General features: G+C 38.0%; 1 protein-coding gene across 1 annotated transcript in view; it reads left to right on the top strand.

The window, feature by feature from the left end:
* The window catches only part of LOC106884244 (MSL complex subunit 3), a 31,719-nt gene extending 14,271 nt beyond the window's left edge, over nucleotides 1–17,448 (top strand). The window contains exons 7-11 of the mRNA XM_089341046.1: nucleotides 1,289–1,411; nucleotides 3,466–4,276; nucleotides 9,418–9,553; nucleotides 14,442–14,526; nucleotides 16,270–17,448. Coding sequence (XP_089197172.1) covers nucleotides 1,289–1,411; nucleotides 3,466–4,276; nucleotides 9,418–9,553; nucleotides 14,442–14,526; nucleotides 16,270–16,330 — 1,216 coding nt within the window. The 3' untranslated portion in view covers nucleotides 16,331–17,448. The remainder of the gene's footprint in view (nucleotides 1–1,288; nucleotides 1,412–3,465; nucleotides 4,277–9,417; nucleotides 9,554–14,441; nucleotides 14,527–16,269) is intronic.
* Nucleotides 17,449–19,108: the final 1,660 nt, after the last annotated feature.

The following is a 19,108-nucleotide window of genomic DNA, read 5'->3' as shown; positions in this document are numbered from 1 at the left end:
ACATAATGTGATTGTTGTGAGTGAGTGTCATTCATCTCCTATATTCTGCAAAACCATGCCATGCCATCATGAGGAAATATTACCTTGCTTGAAAACAGGAGGGAGTTGGCAACAGGAAGGGCATCTGGCCATAGAAAATATGCCACACTAAACTCTTTGACCCATGCAAGCTTGGAAAAGTGAATGTTAAAACAGTAATGATGATGACTCCTGCTTTTAACTACAGTGAAATGCACCTAATCATGGGACCTGTTTGCACCTAGCTGGTCTACTCAAATCGAGAGTTAACTATTGGGTTACAGTCAGTGCTGCATGTACAACTGTGGTTCAGTATTGTAGTGATTTGATTAACATATTAATACCAATCTCTGTGTGATCCATCCATCCTTCTCCACTCACTTTTCCTCAGAGACTTGCTAGATTTCCAAGCACGACCAACTGAGACTATGGATATTATCCAACCATACTATTCTTGGTCTACCCCTAGGTCTCCCACTGGTTGGCTCAGCTTGAAGAATCCATCTTGTGCTTCTTTGCTGCTGCGGCATTCTAATCACACGTCTGTGGTACTGGAGCTGTTGACCTCTCCATGCAGAGGCAGCTTGACCTGGAGAGACTTCCTGTTGAGTAATGTTGATTCTCTGAGTAATGAGATTCTCTGGAGGAGCCCCCATTTTGATAGTCATACTCTTTTGGTTATTACCCAGTATTAATAACCATAGATACGGATAGGCATGACAACTTGATGGTGATAGTTGTGATGGTGATGATGGATCGTCGCTGAACATTTTGTTGGTATGTGTTGTGCCTAGAACGAACGTTGGTGATATTTCACATACTGTTGCTCTGATAAGACTAGCTCAACCCTCAAAATAGCTCAAAACTCATCATCATCATTATATAACATCCATTTTCCATGCTGGCATGGGTTGGACGGTTTGACAGGAGCTGGCCAGCTGGGGAGCTGTCCAGACTCCCAAGTGTCTGCTGTGGCATGGTTTCTACAGCTGGATGCCCTTCCTAATGCCAACCACTTTACAGAGTGTGCTGGGTGCCTTTTGCAGGCCACCAGCACGGATGTATTTATGCAGCACTGGCACCGATGCATTTTACGAGGCACATGGAAAGGACAAACCTGTATCTATTGGATGACTGTGATTTTACTTCGTTTGACGCACCTTCTCAAATACTGCAAATCGCCACAACAAATCATTTTGTAAATTCTTCTGGGTAATTATTTCCTTAACCATTTTCTTTTCCTTTTCCTTTTTTTTTCTCCCTGTTGCAGCATTCCTATATGTCGGGAAGTAGTAGATGGAATTCGAGTCTGTTTTGACTTCTCTTTGTCAACTATTTTATTGTACAGTTTTGAAAAAGATCATTATTCAAAGTATATTAGTCATCGTTACAGGTAAATAACTTTTGTCATATTAAACCCTCTCTCTCACTCTCTCTCTCACTCTCTCTCCTATATATCTCTCTGTCCCTACTCTTTCTCCTATCTATCTATCTATCTATCTATCTATCTGTCCCCACTCTTTCTCCTATCTATCTATCTATCTATCTATCTATCTATCTGTCCCCACTCTTTCTCCTATCTATCTATCTATCTATCTATCTATCTATCTATCTATCCCTCTCTCCTATCTATCTATCCCTCTCTCCTGTCTATCTATTCCTCTCTCTCTATGATCCTCCCTCTCTCCTGTCTATCTATTCCTCTCTCTCTATGATCCTCCCTCTCTTTCTCTCTATGTCTCTCCCTTTCTCTTTCTCTGGACGCAACCATGACCAAATGGTTAATAAGTTTGCTTTGCAATCATGAGCTGGGATCAATTTCACTGTGTGAACTCTTCAGCAAGTCTTTCACCACACCTTGGGTCGACAAACCATTTGGAAATCTTTTGGATGGATTTGGTCTTGTGATTACACCCATACCCTCCACCCTCTCATGCTGATACATTCTGAAAATTACATTGAGGGTATAATGTGTCTGTGGAATATTCAGCCACGTTCACACTAACTCAACAAACAGACTGTTCCTTTGATCAAACAATTTGCGGAATATATATATATATATATATATAATGGAGAAATTATACAAAATGTATAAATAGATGATGAGTAAAGCACTGGCACAGTTTCCATCACCTGTTGTCATCCGTAGATTTATTGCAAGAACTTTGTAGTGGTGGTGGTTGGGGTAACAGTATTAATAAAATAGATGGAATGAGTAAAAGATTTTATTGGGTACAACACATTTCGACCCGTTCTGGGTTTCTTCGGGTACATCAATAAAAACTCTCACTAGAGATTTCCTGAGTCGGCTTATGTACCGTTATATGTCCATCAAATTCGAGAATGAATGAAAAACAGAAATTATTGAAACGCAAAAAATTCAAATATGAGCGTGAAAATTATAAATTCTAGTTTAGAGGAAATTACATAATGAGCCTTTGCTGTTGTAACTGTTAAGAGAAAGAAGAGGATGTAGAAGTTGAAAGGAGGATAATAGTTAGACGGAAATTTTTTTGTGTTTGTGCTTAGACGCACATATACATACACAGATACATATATATATATATGCACTCACACATGCACATCCTAGTATATGAGTATATACATGCAACTAGAAACATGCATATATGCACATATATGGACAAATACATACATACATATATATATAGGAACTCATATATGCAGGTACACATGTGTATATATACATAAATATACATACATTACGTAAAGCAAGATCCAGATATAACAAAGCATAAATAATGGTCATTACATATTTTTCTTTATTATTGCAAAATTGACTTACATCTGTTTCCAGTAGTCATTATAGGTTTGTTATTGATAAGTCTACTCAATAGGTTCATTGATCTGCTGAGAAATATATATTATGTTCTCTATGTGGCCTGTCTGTTTTCCTGTGTGTTCCTACCGTTGTCCGAAAACAAGTTTGTTTTCTGTGCTTTGTTTATGTTCTCGTTTTTCATTTTGTGCACGTTTTTTTTTTGACGTCCTGTACCCAGATATGCATCTATATATACATGTAGATGTAGGTATGTACATACATGTTCGTATATATGCATATACTCACATATATATATGTGTGTGTGTGTACATACACAAGGGGGTGCTGTAAAGTTCCTGGTTTTGAGTAAAAGAAAATACAGGTGGATCTGTTAGTTACGATTTTATTCAATATATTCCCCTCTCAGATTCACACACTTATTGCAGCTATCTTTCAGATTTTCTAAGCCCTTTAAAAGAACTTGGAAGGTTGGGTCACCAGCCAGGCCTTTTGCGATACTCTTAATGCCAGGAACTTTGTGTGTGTGTGTGTGTGTGTGTGTGTGTGTGTGTGTGTGTATGTGTGTGTGTGTGTGTCTATATATAATGTATGTATCTGTTATTTTATTTCCACACTGTATTAACATTTTGTTTCTATATGTTTCACAGCCAACAGAAACTGTCATCGCCTCAGCCTGACACTTCCAGTTGTAGTCCTGTTAATAATAACACAAACAATTGCAGCAGCCAGTGTACACCAGAGTTCAGGTCTTCTTGCGAAACGGGTCAAAGAGATAAAATTCGCAGAATATCCGAGAACTGCGTGGCGAGATCAAACTCCGAGGAAATCTCTACGGACAGCGAGTGTTCAGTGTCAGTGGTTTCGGCACCACTGACGCGGCGGGTGACAAGACAGTCTGTCGCGGAAACGGCTAGAATCAGTCGGAAATCAAAGCAAAAGAAACGAATTAATTCACGGAACACGGGTAGGTGGAAGCCGGTTGCTAAGTGTAGCAACAGTAGTACGGAAATCTCAAGTGATGGCTGTGGTAATGACAACAACAATAGCAGTGGTGATTTCTCGGTGCCGTCTGCTAGCCTTTCCGCGACTCTTAGTTCTTCTATGTGCAGCAAAGATTCTAAACAAACTGCCAATCAAATGGACAGTTGGACGAATTGCCCCACCGAGGCTTCATTTCCGCAACATCAGCTGCATGATCAGCTGCAGCGGGACACACAGGGTGCAGTGAAGACCGAGCCTGTTGACGCTGCATCTTCATCCTCTCCCACAACACCTTGCATGGCTTATTTCTGTGATTCGCATTTGAAAATTGAGGACAATCTGCCATTACCATCATCCCCTTGCCCTCAAATTGCTGCTGTGATCAACCCGTCTTGTGCAGAATCAAATATGTCGTCACTTCGTCAGGCATTATTAAGTTCCTGTCATCGTTCACCTTGTCAGGATCTTCTCAAAGAGGTAGGTTTGTGCTTACACACACACACACACACACACACACACACACACACACACACACAGATGCATGCTCGTGCACACATATATAAGTTTTTGGTGTTTTTTGTTTCATATCAGTCTTAATCTTTGTCAGTATGGTATATTCAGCTGTGTGTATGTAGTGAGTGGCGATTAAACTGAGAGAGAGAGAGAGAGAGAGAGAAAGACTCTGTGTGTGTGTATGTGTGTGTGTGTGTGTATAAGCTTTGCTGTGTAGCAAGAAGAGTTTATGTTCTGTGTATGCACACACACACACACACACACACACACATGGAAAATCAATAATGATGATTTTAATATTAACGATAATAATAATAAGAAAATAGGTTTTACCTTTTTATATTGCAGTGAATTAATTCCAAAGTATATTATTGACTTCAAATTTTGGCACTAGGCCAGCAATTTCAGGAAAGTGGGTAAGTTGATTATATCAACCCCAGTGTTCAACTGGTACTTGACCCCTGAAAGGATGAAAAGCAAAGTGAAACTCAACATTTGAACTCAGAACGTAAAGCATGCCAGATGAAATGTTCAGCAGCATATCATGTTCTGAGTTCAAATTCCGCTGATGTTGATTTTGCTTTCCATCCTTTTGCGGGTTGATGAAATGAGTACTAGTTGAATTTTGAGGTTGATTTAATCAACTGGCTACTTCTCCCAAAATTTCAGAATTTGCTTTGCTCTAGGGTTGCTCCATTCATGTATTCTATCAAAGTTTTCCATTCCATATGCTCTTCACTTATGCTTTTGTCAGTGTTCCTTGCTCTGTTCACTGAGCAGTAGTGTCTCTTCTAATTCCTGCCACTAATTCTTTCCTAGTCTGGTTCTCTGATGTCCAGTTACAAAAGCCATACAGACAGTCACTGTGAAGGTGCATGGTTCAGTGGTTAGAGTGTTGGTCTCACAGTCATGAGGTAGTGAGTTTGATTCCTGGACTGGGTTGTGTGTTGTGTTCTTGAGCAAGACACTTTATTTCACATTGCTCCAGTTCACTCAGCTGTAGAAATGAGTTGCCATGTCACTGATACCAAGCTATATCGGCCTTTGCCTTTCCCTTGGATAACATCAGTGGCTTGGTGAGGGGGGGACTGGTATGCCTGGGTGACTGCTGGTCTTCCATAAACAACCTTGCTCGGACTTGTTCCTTGGAGGAGAACTTTCTAGGTGCAATCCCATGGTCATTTATGACTGAAGGGGGTCTTTACTCTTTACAGATAGTCACTAAAAAGTAGGAGGAGAGAGAGAGAGAAGGAGAGCTTCAAAGCGTTTGGAGAAAATTGCTGTAAATGCCTGTCTCTCCATCACCTTTAATATGTAAGGAGATAACAGTTGGTAGAGTCAGACAGGTTGCCTTTCTCATGAATGGAACACAGTGTAAAAAGCTGGACGCTCTGTTGGTTATGATGACAAGTGTTCCAGTTGATCTGATCAACAGAACAGCTTGCTCATAAAATTAACATGCAAATGGCTGAGCACTCCACAGACATGTGTATCCTTAAAGTAGTTCTCAGGGAGATTTGGTGTGACACTCCAAATGTGACAAGGCTGGACCTTTGAAATACAGGTACAACTCATATTTGCCAGCTGGGTGGATTGGAGTAACGTGAAATAAAGTGTCTTGTGCAAGGACACAATGCACTGCTGGGAATTGAACTGACAGTCACATGATTGTGAGCTGAATACATTAGCCACTAATCCACATGCCTTATAGTTCATTTACAAAGAACCTATTCTTTGTATATCTATGTATACATAGGCGCAGGAGTGTCTGTGTGGTAAGTAGCTTGCTTACCAACCACATGGTTCCGGGTTCAGTCGCACTGTGTGGCCCCTTGGGTAAGTGTCTTCTACTATAGCCTCGGGCCGACCAAAGCCCTGTGAGTGGATTTGGTAGACGAAACTGAAAGAAGCCCGTCGTATATATGTGTATATATATATGTGTGTGTGTGTGTGTGTGTGTGTGTGTATGTTTGTGTGTGTTTGTGTGTCTGTGCTTGTCCCCCCAACATTGCTTGACAACCGATTCTGGTGTGTTTACATCCCCGTAACTTAGCGGTTCGGCAAAAGAGACCGATAGAATAAGTACTAGGCTTACAAAGAGTAAGTCCTGGGGTCGATTTGTGCTTGACTAGACGCGGTGCTCCAGCATGGCCGCAGTCAAAATGACTGAAACAAGTAAAAGAGTAAAAGAGAGTAAAGAGTATGGAGATTGAAGAGTTTGGGGAAGACAGGAGTTATCTCTGGAGTGCATTGTTTGGGAGTAATGAAAGCATGTTTGATGCTGGCATGGGTTAGATGCTTGACAGGATCTGATGTGTCCAAAGATTGCATTCTTCTCCACTGTCTGGCATGGTTTCTATTGCTGGAGGCCCTTCCTAATGCCAGCCACAATGCAGCATGTACTGGGTGTCTTTTTCTTTTGTGAGCCATTGGCACTAGCAAGGTTGCCTCCACTTGAATTGTTGTAAGTTGATAGTTGTAAGAAAAGGATACACAGGGAGAGAACTCTGGAGGGTGGGGAGGAAGGACTGGGTGTAGTGGGTGGGTGGTAGTGTATATAATGAGTCTTGAGAAGTGGAAAGATGAATGGGCTGCGATTGACTGAGTGGAGCTGACATGATACAAAGCAGCTCAAGGAGCAGAAGCCATTGTACTAGTGGTAGACGAAGTAGAGCGAAAGGAAGGACAATTTTATCTACTACAACTGCTACTACTACTACTACTAATAATAATTCTTTCTAAAAAGGCACAAGGTATGGAATTTTTAGGAGGAAGGGGTTGCTTGGTTACATCAACCCCAGTTCTTGACTGGTAGTTATTTTATAAACCCCGAAAGGATGAAAGGCAAAATTGACCTCAGTGGAATTTGAACTCAGAATGTGAAGATGGAGGAAATGCCGCTTAGTATTTAGCCCTCTGGGCCAACGGTTCTGCAGATTCACCACCTTAAAGGAGTGATGCTAAGTATTTTGTCTGATCCAGTAACTATTCTGCCAGTTCGTTGCCTTAATAATTATAATAATCTTTTCTACTATAGGCACAAGACGTGAAATTTTTGTGGGGTAGTGGGGAGCAGTCGATTACCCCATTGACCCCAGTGTTTCAGTGGTACTTATTTATTTATTGACTCCAAAAGGATGAAAGGCAAAGTTGACCGTTGCAGAATTTGAACTCAGAATGTAAAGATGGACGAAATGCTGCTAAGCATTTTGGCCAGTGTGCTAATGATTCTGCCAGCTCACCACCTTAATAATAATAATAATAATAATAATAATAATAATAATAATAATAACAATTTTTGACTTGAATTCAGAATGTGAAGATGGATGAAATGCCGCTAAGCATTTTGGCCAGTGTGCTAATGATTCTGCCAGCTCACCACCTTAATAATAATAATAATAATAATAATAATAATAATAATAACAATTTTTGACTTGAATTCAGAATGTGAAGATGGATGAAATGCTGCTAAGCATTTTGGCCAGTATGCTAATGATTCTGCCAGCTCACCACCTTAATAATAATAATAATAATAATAATAATAATAATAATAATAATAATAATAATAACAATTTTTGACTTGAATTCAGAATGTGAAGATGGATGAAATGCTGCTAAGCATTTTGGCCAGTATGCTAATGATTCTGCCAGCTCACCACCTTAATAATAATAATAATAATAATAATAATAATAATAATAATAACAATTTTTGACTTGAATTCAGAATGTGAAGATGGATGAAATGCTGCTAAGCATTTTGGCCAGTATGCTAATGATTCTGCCAGCTCACCACCTTAATAATAATAATAATAATAATAATAATAATAATAATAATAATAATAATAATAATAATAACAATTTTTGACTTGAATTCAGAATGTGAAGATGGATGAAATGCTGCTAAGCATTTTGGCCAGTGTGCTAATGATTCTGCCAGCTCACCACCTTAATAATAATAATAATAATAATAATAATAATAATAATAATAACAATTTTTGACTTGAATTCAGAATGTGAAGATGGATGAAATGCTGCTAAGCATTTTGGCCAGTATGCTAATGATTCTGCCAGCTCACCACCTTAATAATAATAATAATAATAATAATAATAATAATAATAATAATAATAATAACAATTTTTGACTTGAATTCAGAATGTGAAGATGGATGAAATGCTGCTAAGCATTTTGGCCAGTATGCTAATGATTCTGCCAGCTCACCACCTTAATAATAATAATAATAATAATAATAATAATAATAATAATAACAATTTTTTACTTGAATTCAGAATGTGAAGATGGATGAAATGCTGCTAAGCATTTTGGCCAGTGTGCTAATGATTCTGCCAGCTCACCACCTTAATAATAATAATAATAATAATAATAATAATAATAACAATTTTTGACTTGAATTCAGAATGTGAAGATGGATGAAATGCTGCTAAGCATTTTGGCCAGTGTGCTAATGATTCTGCCAGCTCACCACCTTAATAATAATAATAATAATAATAATAATAATAATAATAATAATAATAATAATAACAATTTTTGACTTGAATTCAGAATGTGAAGATGGATGAAATGCCGCTAAGCATTTTGCCCGGTGGTCTAATGATTCTGTAAATTCACTGCCTTAAAGGAAAGATACTAAGTATTTAGTCTTAATAATAATAATAATAATGAGTGGGATGGGCAACTTAACCTGAAGAAATCTAACTGGCCCCACCTGCAAGGTCATGTGCTGTCTATCTCATTATGAGATCACCTTGTTGTGCACATATGGTTGTTGTGATACATGTACCTGGTGTACCCTTATCAGATGGGTAGTCGTGATGGGTATACTGGGCTTCATATATTTGTACCCCTGTGTCACTTTGATGGCATGCACTGGTCTCGCACTCAAATAATAATAATAATAAAAATAATAATAATAATAATAATAATAATAATAATAATAATAATAGCAATAATAATAATGATTTCATTTATTTGACACCAGGGCAAAGAATGAGTGGGACAGACAAAAATGAAATGATAAAACATAAACAACAAAAAAAAATCTTTAATTAGATTTTGTATTTAACCAGATTGTTGTTCTTGATTGCAGGTCTTCCATTCACAAACGGATCAAAGTAGTATTGATGAAATCTTCACGTGGAGATTGTTACCTCAATCTTTCTATAGTCAATGTCCTCCACAACCCTCCATCATCTGTGGTCCTCAGCAATTGTTACGTTTATTTGGTAAGTAGTTCCATTTCAGTATACATGCTTAAGTTGATACCTGTAGACCCCTTTCTTTTGTTTGGAACAACTTCCATTAAGTTGGTGCCTTTTAACTTTTAACATTCTGCTGAAAATTTTCTAATTCAAAATCTCAATCATATCATAATTGAGTAGGAAGTGCCTAAGCCTAAATGACTTTATTCAAATGTTTATAGTGTCTTTACTTGTCGTCAGGTTATAATGAAAATTGGCTGTATTGTGGAAAAGACTTTTTTTAAAAATATAAATAGCCAGTGAAAGATCTTGGGGGTTCCGCAAAGATTGCTACTTCTACACTGCATTTTGTTGACCTTGAGGTAGCTTTCGACGTGGTTGAGCACACATCCCTCTAGAAAATTCTCAAGCTTGTCAGTGCACCCACCAAGATCACTGCTCTGTTTTAATGGCTCTATAGCAATGCTGAGAGCTACGTTTGGGTGAATGGAAAGGACTCTGACTGGTTCTCCATCAACAGCGGAGTCAGAGAGGGCTGTGTGGCTAACCCTGACCTCTTCAACTGTGTCATTGATTATCTGATGACCAGGGTCTGTGAGTGAGTTTCTGGAATTATCTTTGGAACTACTACCTTACTGACCTGGTGTATGTGGATGATATCACTCTATTCAGCACTTTGATTGACCAGCTCAGGGACACACTGATGATATACGGAGAAGAATCAGCAAAGCTTGGCCTTCAGGTGAGTTGGGTGAAGACCAAGCCAACACATGTCGGAGATGGCCTGGACACTCACCTATATTGGCCCTGATGTTATGGAGTTTGTGAGCTCCTTCATCTACTTGGGCTCCACAGTCATCAACAATGGAGACTTGACCCCCAAAGATCACCTGCAGATGTCTGGTTGCCAAGGCCATGTACTTCCTATAGAGGCCTCTTTGGTGGCACTGCTCTATCTCCCAGAAGACAAAACTACAACTCATCTTCCCTCTCCATTCTCCTCTATGGAGCAAAAATGTGGCCCCTCTCGAAGACCTTGGTAAAGAGGATCAACAACTTTGATAGCAGAGTCCTGAGGACCATCGAGAACATTGGATGGTACCATCATGTTTCCAACAAAGAAACACATGTGTGCATGCATTGGCCTGCTGCTTCCCACCTAATAGCTATTTGTTGCATGCGCTGGTATGGACATATCCTCCATCTCCTGCTAGATCATCCTACAAGGGCTTTACTCTCATTCAACACAGTAGCTGCAGGCCGGAAGAGGCCTTGTGGCAGGCCCTGCACCAGATTGCTGGACATAATTGAGGAAGGTTTCCAGAGGCTTGATGTCACCTTACAGGATGCAGATGGGCTGGCATGGCACCGCTAGCTATTGAGAGCACTGGTGGATCTAGTCGGCTCTACACATGATGATGTTTCTGGGACCACTAACCTGGGATGACCCCAGCCCCATCAAGCAAAAGCATGAAGTAAGCTGGCAATATAAATAGCTATTTGTGCTAAAAATAATGACGTACCTGTATGATTATAAATTTATTACATAATAACTAAAAATATAAACTCAAATAGGATGATGAAAAAAGATGTAAATTAAAGGCAGCTAGTAACAGATGTGGACATAGACACATCACGGAAAAATGAGACTAAGGTTATTTTTCCATGACCTTTTTACCGTTGCTTTCCCATTATAAAATTTACAGGTAAACTGAGTTACTCTCTGTGGAAATAACACACCCAGGTATATATAGAATAAATTGCCAAAGTTTGGCAATATGTGGGTTGATTTTATTAACAAACATTACAGAATGTAAATAAATGGCTGAAGAAGAAATTAAAATTTTTATTTTAGATTAGAGAGTTAATAACTTTCTTTAAAATGAATATAAACAATTCAAGTGGTACAGGAGAGACACGTACTTATACTGTTGGGTAGGTTTGTATTGTATAAGATATTAAGAATTCCAGCCATCCATCCATTCATTTTCTCTACCTGCAATTCCTGGGGAGTGGGTTATGAAGGGAGAGTCGTCAGGCACCTCCTCCATAGGGTCCTGTCTGAGGTAGCCATCATTACACTTTCTGTCTGGATTCCCAAGCACAACCAACTGAGTCTATGGATATTATCCTACCATCTTGTTCTTGGTCTACTCCTAGGCCTTCTGCCGGTCATAAGGATAGAGTCCTCAGGTACCTCCTCAATATGGTTCTTTGGGAAGCAACCATCATTACACTTTTTGGCCTGATTCTCAAGCATAACCAACCGAGACTATGGATATTATCCAACCATCTCGTTCTTGGTCTACATCTAGGTCTTCTGGTTGGCTCAGCTTGAAGAATCTGTCTTGCAATTTGATTCTTTCCTGCTACATTCTAATCACATGTCTATGGTGCCGGAGCTGTGATCTCTCAATGCGGGAAAGTAGCAGGTTGATCTGGAGAGACTCCCTGATCTCTGAGCTATGCATCCTCTCGAGTAATGTTACTTCAGGCACTCTTCAGAGGGACCCCATGTTAAGAAATCATCAACAAAAAGAAGAAAAAAAAAAACACCCAATATTTTAGAAATATTGAGATGCTTTGTGGTGTGCTAGGATGTCTGTGGGTTTTAAGTCTAAATAGAATACTTTGAAGCAATATAAAAGAAAAGTGTGCAGGTGGGTGAATGTTTGTTGGTAAACAAACCTCATAATTCATTTTTCAGTGAAACTTGAAGTAGATAAAACTATAACTAATAGTGTATAAATATTGAACTAAAAATACTCCTTGGGATGGAAAAAGTTGAAGGCTGCTCATGGGACTTGAACTCGCATCTGCTGTAAACATGAATGATGTTCTACCATTGAACCAAAGCATTTCTTTGAAGTTCTGTATCCATTTTAGAAGCTTTGTTCTTAACAGCATCATAAAGATTTAGAAACTTTGAGAGAATGTGAAATAATTTGTTTTTAATGCTTAAAGCAGATGAATGTTTACAAAGGTGGATTATGTCCCATGGTCAGCTTTTGACATTTTTCGTTTTTCATCTTTTATCTTTTACTTTTTGCAGTCATTAGACTGTGGCCATACTGGGGCACCACCTTGAAGAATTTTTTAGCCGAATGAATCAACCCCAGTGTTAAAAAAAAATTTCTTTTAAAGCCTGGTACTTATTCTATTGATCACTTTTGCCAAAATGCAAGGTTACAGGGACAGGAACACACCAACACTGGTTGTCAAGCAGTGGTGGGGGACAAACAAACACAACACACACACACCACCATTATCATCATCATCATTGTTTAATGTCTGCCTTCCATGCTGGCATGGGTTGGATGGTTTGATAGGAGCCGGCCAGGCAGGTGCCTGTACCAGACATCTGTGTCTATTTTGGCACCAATCAACCAGGAGAATGGACTGAGTGCTTTTTATGTGGCACAGGCACACTATGGGCTTCTTTCATTTTCCATCTATCAAATCCCCTCACAAGGCTTTGGCTGACTTGATACTTGCAGAAGGTGCCACATAGTGGGACTGAACATGGAACTATGTGATTGGGAAGCAAGCTTCTCCCTCCACAGCCACCCCTGTACCTATCAAAAGAGTTTTTTTTTTAAACCCCTGCTATTATTTATAATTTTTATACTTTAAGGTCCACCATTAAAATAAATCATTTCATGTCTCCTAAACTTTCTAAATTCTTATGATGTAAACAAGAAAACTCATTAAAAAAATTCTTTTTGTGTGAGAATTGTGAAATGATCTTTTTTTCTAAGTAATTTAACCCTTCTGTATATATATATATATATATATATATATATATATATATATATTTATTTATTTATTTATTTATTTATGTATGTGTGTATATATGTATATGATATATGTATATATATATAACACAGTTTATTAAGTAGTGGTGGGGGACAAACCCACACACATAAAGGCAGGCATACACACACACAGAGCCATGACAGGCTTTTTTCACTTTCTGTCTACCATGTCCTCTCACAAGGATTTGTTTGGTTTTAGTCTATAGTAGAAGACACTTGCCAAAGGTGTCATGCTGTGGGAATGAACCCGGAACCATGTGGTTTGGAAGCAAGCTTCTTCCCACACAGAATCAGGTTTTCGCTCAGCTGGCAGAACTTTGTAGACATTGACATATAAGTGATTCTATAGTCTTATTCTGCAAAGCTAGCAGTTGGAAAACCATTTCCAAAGCTAGCAGTCCACATTTGGGCCTTTTCTAATGTCAACAAAGCTGACAGTTGAATTTGTTAATTTGATCTGATCATCAGCCTGCCACCTCCCACCTCATAGCTATCCACTGCATGTGCTGTTATGGACAGGTCTTCCATCTCCTGTTAGATCATTCTACCAGAGCTTTACTCTTATTTGATGCAGTAGCTGTGGGCTGGAAGAGGCCACATGCCAGTCCCAGATCTCCAGAGGCTTGACATCACCTTGGAAGTTGCAGAGGTGCTGGCACGGGACTGCCAGCAACGGAGAGCACTGGTGGACCTGGTTGGCTCTACACATGATGACATCTCTGGGGCCACTAACCTGTGATGACCCCAGCCGTATCAATCAAGAGCATGAAGCAAGCAACAAACAAACATACACCAGCTGTGCATGAGACTGTGCAGAGTATATACAATGTTCAAGATTCATGAAGCAAAGTAGATGTCAAAGAACACTAAGAAGAAAAAGTTTATGAAGACCAGCTGTCTGGTTTATCTGTGTGTGTGTGTGTGTGTGTGTGTGTGTGAAATGTTTTTAAATGGTTGTAAATTATGGATTTAAATGGGATGGTGGTAAAAACCCATCTAATGTAGGACAGATGTTATATGAATTGGAAATAGTGAAGGGTGAATCGTAGTACCTGACAAAGCTTAAAATTCATAAATTTATATTTGTTTCATTTTAGTTAAATTACCAGAAGTGCTTGGCAAAATGGACTTGCCTGAACTAAAACTTGGAATACTTCTTGGATATTTGGAAAATTTCCTAGAGTAAGTGAAATATATATTTTTTTTTTCGGTCACTTTTGAACATTATTTCATGTTGGATAATTGCAGTATAAAGAACTGATGTGTTTCACTCCATGTCAAACTAAAAGCCCACCTGTCTCACTCCTTGTCAGACTGATAGCTTATGTGTTTCATTCTATATCAAGCTAATAGCCTGCCTCTCTGACTCTTTGTCAGATCAGCTATCAAATAAGAGCATCATAAAAGTGGTCCTTCTGTTCATTTGGTAGGCCCACTTGAGGGGAATAGGCAGAGATAATTCTCACTATACTATTCTGTAAGAGAGCCTAAGCTTGAGCACCCTATCGCACACTCTGACTGCCTTTATGACCATATCCACCCACTTCCCTGTGAGAAGTATGTCCATGCCACCTACCCCGTCACTGTTATTAGGTTGTTCTGAAAATAATGACTGATTTCAGAAACATAAGTTTATTCTGGAAAAATTAACAATAGAAATGTTTTGATAAGTCAAAGTATGAACTGTGAGCATCTATGCATCTCTGCCATCGACATTGAGATTATTTATGCCTTATTGGCTTTGATGCTAAGAAATCTTTGAAAGCTGATTCCACCTCTGGTTTGGACCTGAAAGTTTTATCACTTAAAAACGTGTTTAAATGCTAAAAAAAATGGAGGATGTGGTAAAGTCTCATATCCCAAGTCTGTGAGTTTCTGCACCCTTTATATATATATATATATATATATATATATATATATATATATATATATATCTTAATAATAATAATAAATGGAGCAAAACGCATATAAACAATAAGTTCCTTTAATTCCTACATATGTTTCAAAATATATGTGCACTCTACTCCAAAGATGTAAGAGGTGCTGGAATTGCACATAAATTCATCATCAAGGAACCAACATACAAAAGCAAGACATATGCTAAATGTAGCATATGTCTTGCTTTTGTATGTTGGTTCCCTGACGATGAATATATGTGCAATTCCAACACCTCTTACTTCTTTGGAGTAGAGTGCACATATATTTTGAAACATATGTAGGAATTAAAGGAACTTATTGTTTATATGCGTTTTGCTCCATTTATTATTATTCTTAATATCTACTCAAAATGCATCACTTTAACTTGGTATTTCTACCTATAAAACAGGTGTGATATCCCAGTTTTTGTGTGATTTTTGCTATCCATGGTAACTATTAGCATATTTACATTATCAAAGTTTTTTCAACCGAGATAATATTAATATTTACTAGCAAATCTGTAGTATTGAGCAGAATATTGATATTTCTGTTTCATCAAGTCAATGCTGAATCTGTCTGAGATGTAATGGAAAATAGGTCAGTTTCAAAACATTGATGTCCAGGTCAGAAAAGCAAAGTTTGAAGAGAATAGTAGTGATTTCTTTTGATTTCTAGCTAGAAGCAAATAGAAAATAACAATTACTGACCAAAGACAAAAAAAAAAAAAAGAAAAGGAATTTGTTACACATTGTAATAATAGGTATGAACCTTAAAGTATATCTTGGGTAGGATTTGTAATCTCCTCATCAATGGTCCATAGATGTTACCTTCTCCCTTATTTTTCTGACTACATAGAATGTGTGCTTGTATGTATATATACATGCATTGGAGGAGGTAGAGTGATGAGGGGAAGGCCATGATGCACTTTATATTTGTAATATAGAACTTTCTTGAATATCTTCCTTAATTTGTAATTCTTTTTTTTTTTTCTTTTTGTGTTTGTTTCAGATATATGGCAGCAAGACATGAAGATTTGTTTCCAGCTTCTGCTTATGTTGATGCAGTGTAAAACAGATGTCTTTTGTTATTAATATTATTATTATTATTATTATCATCATTATTTCTAGATCAGCAGAGCGGTTGAAAGGGTTAGAATGGCCGGACTAAATGCCTTGCAATATTATTTTAGTTATATCCTTTGACATTCAGAGTGCAGATCCTGCTGCTTGGTGGGTGCAAAATGTGTGTGTCTGTATGTGTGTGTCTGTGTGTGTGTGTGGAGTTTGGTTGACTTTGGGATTGAAAAACAAAAATAGAACACCAGTACCAGTTAAATACTAGGGTTGATTTACTTGAATGCATTCTCTCTCTCTCTTCTAATTTGTGGCTTTGTGCCTAAGATAGAAATTATTATTATTATTATTATTATTAATTGGGATTGATGTAGTCAATTTACCCCTCCCCCAATCTTGTTGGTCTTGTGCCAAAATTTGAAATCATCATCATTATTATTATGAAAGCAAAGTCGGTAAGCTGGCAGAATTGGTAGGATGATGGATGAAATGCTTAGTGGCATCTCGTCCATCTTTATGTTCTGAGTTCAAATGCCGCAAAGGTCAACTTCCTGGCCATGTACCAACATTTGAAACTGTTATTATTATTATTATTATTATTATTATTATTATTATCATCATTATCATCATTATTATTAAGGTGGCGAGCTGGCAGAATTGTTAGCATGCTGGACAAAATGCTTCACAGTATTTCATCTGCCTTTACATTCTGAGTTCAAATTCTGCCAAGGTTAACTTTGCCTTTCATTCTTTTGGGGGTCGGTAAATTAAGTACCAGTGATACACTGGGTCTATGTAATCAACTAGTCCCTTCCCCACAAATTTCAGGGCTTGTGCCTATAATAGTAGAAAGGATTATTATTATTATTATTATTAATACTTATAAAAGCTTTGCTGAGAATGGTATTGGTGAACATAACAGCATTTAGCATTACTTTACCGTTTGTTTTCCAGTAATGTTTATTCTTCCATAGAATTCTTTAAAAAAGCTGGTTGCTGCTTTGTCATAAATAACATCTGTTTGAAATAATAGCATTATAGAACATATATAGTTCGGTCAGTGTTACTGTTTAGCCCCAGGTCAACCATGATTAAATGTTTCCACGTCCATGACCATCACCTCTTGGTTTTTTCCTTTCCTTTTTTTTTAATCAAGGGCTAAGACTACATTATCTAACATATCCTTTATTTAAGTTGTAGACAGTAAGGTGTAATTTGAGGGAGATTTGTCTGCCATTTTCTGTAGATTAAGCTGCTGTGTGTAGGTTCCCTTGTTGGCTTGTGATATTTATTGTAGTGTTTAGAGGGGGAATGATGTCTCTACTTCCTCATCATTCTCCACTCCTCCTTCCCCTCCACCTCATGGTGGGTGGCAGCAGTATCCTTGATGCTATGTACGTACCTGCTATATACTGGGGGACAGGCTTGAGGCATTCTGTTTTATTGCATTACCTTCTCAAAATTCAGCATTGTTTTTACCATGTCATGGAATGTACACACACACACACACACACACACACACACACACACATTCATATACACATACACATGCATCAACACGCATATGTATATACATGCACACATATTTACGTACAGATTCATTCATACACACATCAACACAGATACATGCACACATATATACATGCATATATAGACATATGCATGTTGACATCTACATATTCACATGCATACACATGTAGACACATTTGAGCATATTCATATATAGGCACACACACTTACACACACACACACACACACACACACACACACACACACCTGCACATAGATGCATACATGTTGATCACTATTTCTGATCAGAAGGGTGCCATCTTATCAGTGAGCATATACACATACATACCTGCATATATGCAAGCTACCATACATTCACACATATATCCATACTTTCATGCATGCATGTATACATACATCATACATACATACATACATGTAGACACTTTTGTGTACACACATACATGCATGCACACATGCACACACATGTAGTCAAATGCACTAACACACATTCAGAAACACATACAATGACATGCATGCAGACACATATGCAGATATGGGTGCATGCGTACACATACGCAAAAATACATGTGTTGGTACTGCATTCTATCTTTTGCCATCTCTAAATGTTTAAAACTGTTATTCTCTAAACTATTGATTACAAAGGAACAGGGTAGTTAATTAATCGATGATTATAACTGTTAGGCAGAGTTATTGGTGGTGGTCATTAGGAAAGGTATGGAGTATAATGTTTGTTGGTGTGAGGCTGTTGAGTAATTAGAAGGAAAGACAGAATGGGGATGTATTTCATAATGAATATGGTCTGTTCATACATGAACATGCATGCATGTATGTCTGTATGTATGCACACACACTCATGCATACACACACACACACTCATGCACACCCACACAAGTAGACATGCATAGGCATGCCTTTGTGCAGTCATTTACTTGCACAAACACATGCATAATCTGCACACAAACAGCTTCAGGTAGATAGGAGGGGCTGGTTTGGAAACTGAAACTAAACTTGATGACGGGTCATGCCCCGAAATATTAAGTATTTTCTCAACATCGATCATGGTGAACCAGAACCTCCCCCCCACTTTTATTTTTTCTTAATTTTTCTGTTTTCAATTTTATTTTATTATTTTTTTTTTCAATTTGTATTTTTTGGCCTTTAATTGTGTCACGAATCTCATTTCACACCACATGGCATCACGTCACATCACATGAATTTATACCACACTACATGAATTTCGT

The sequence above is a fragment of the Octopus bimaculoides genome, chromosome 24 (genome assembly GCF_046866305.1).
Source record: "Octopus bimaculoides isolate indiv1 chromosome 24, ASM4686630v1, whole genome shotgun sequence".
Classification (NCBI taxonomy): Eukaryota; Metazoa; Mollusca; class Cephalopoda; order Octopoda; family Octopodidae; genus Octopus; species Octopus bimaculoides.
This window is presented reverse-complemented; position numbering and strand designations above follow the sequence as displayed.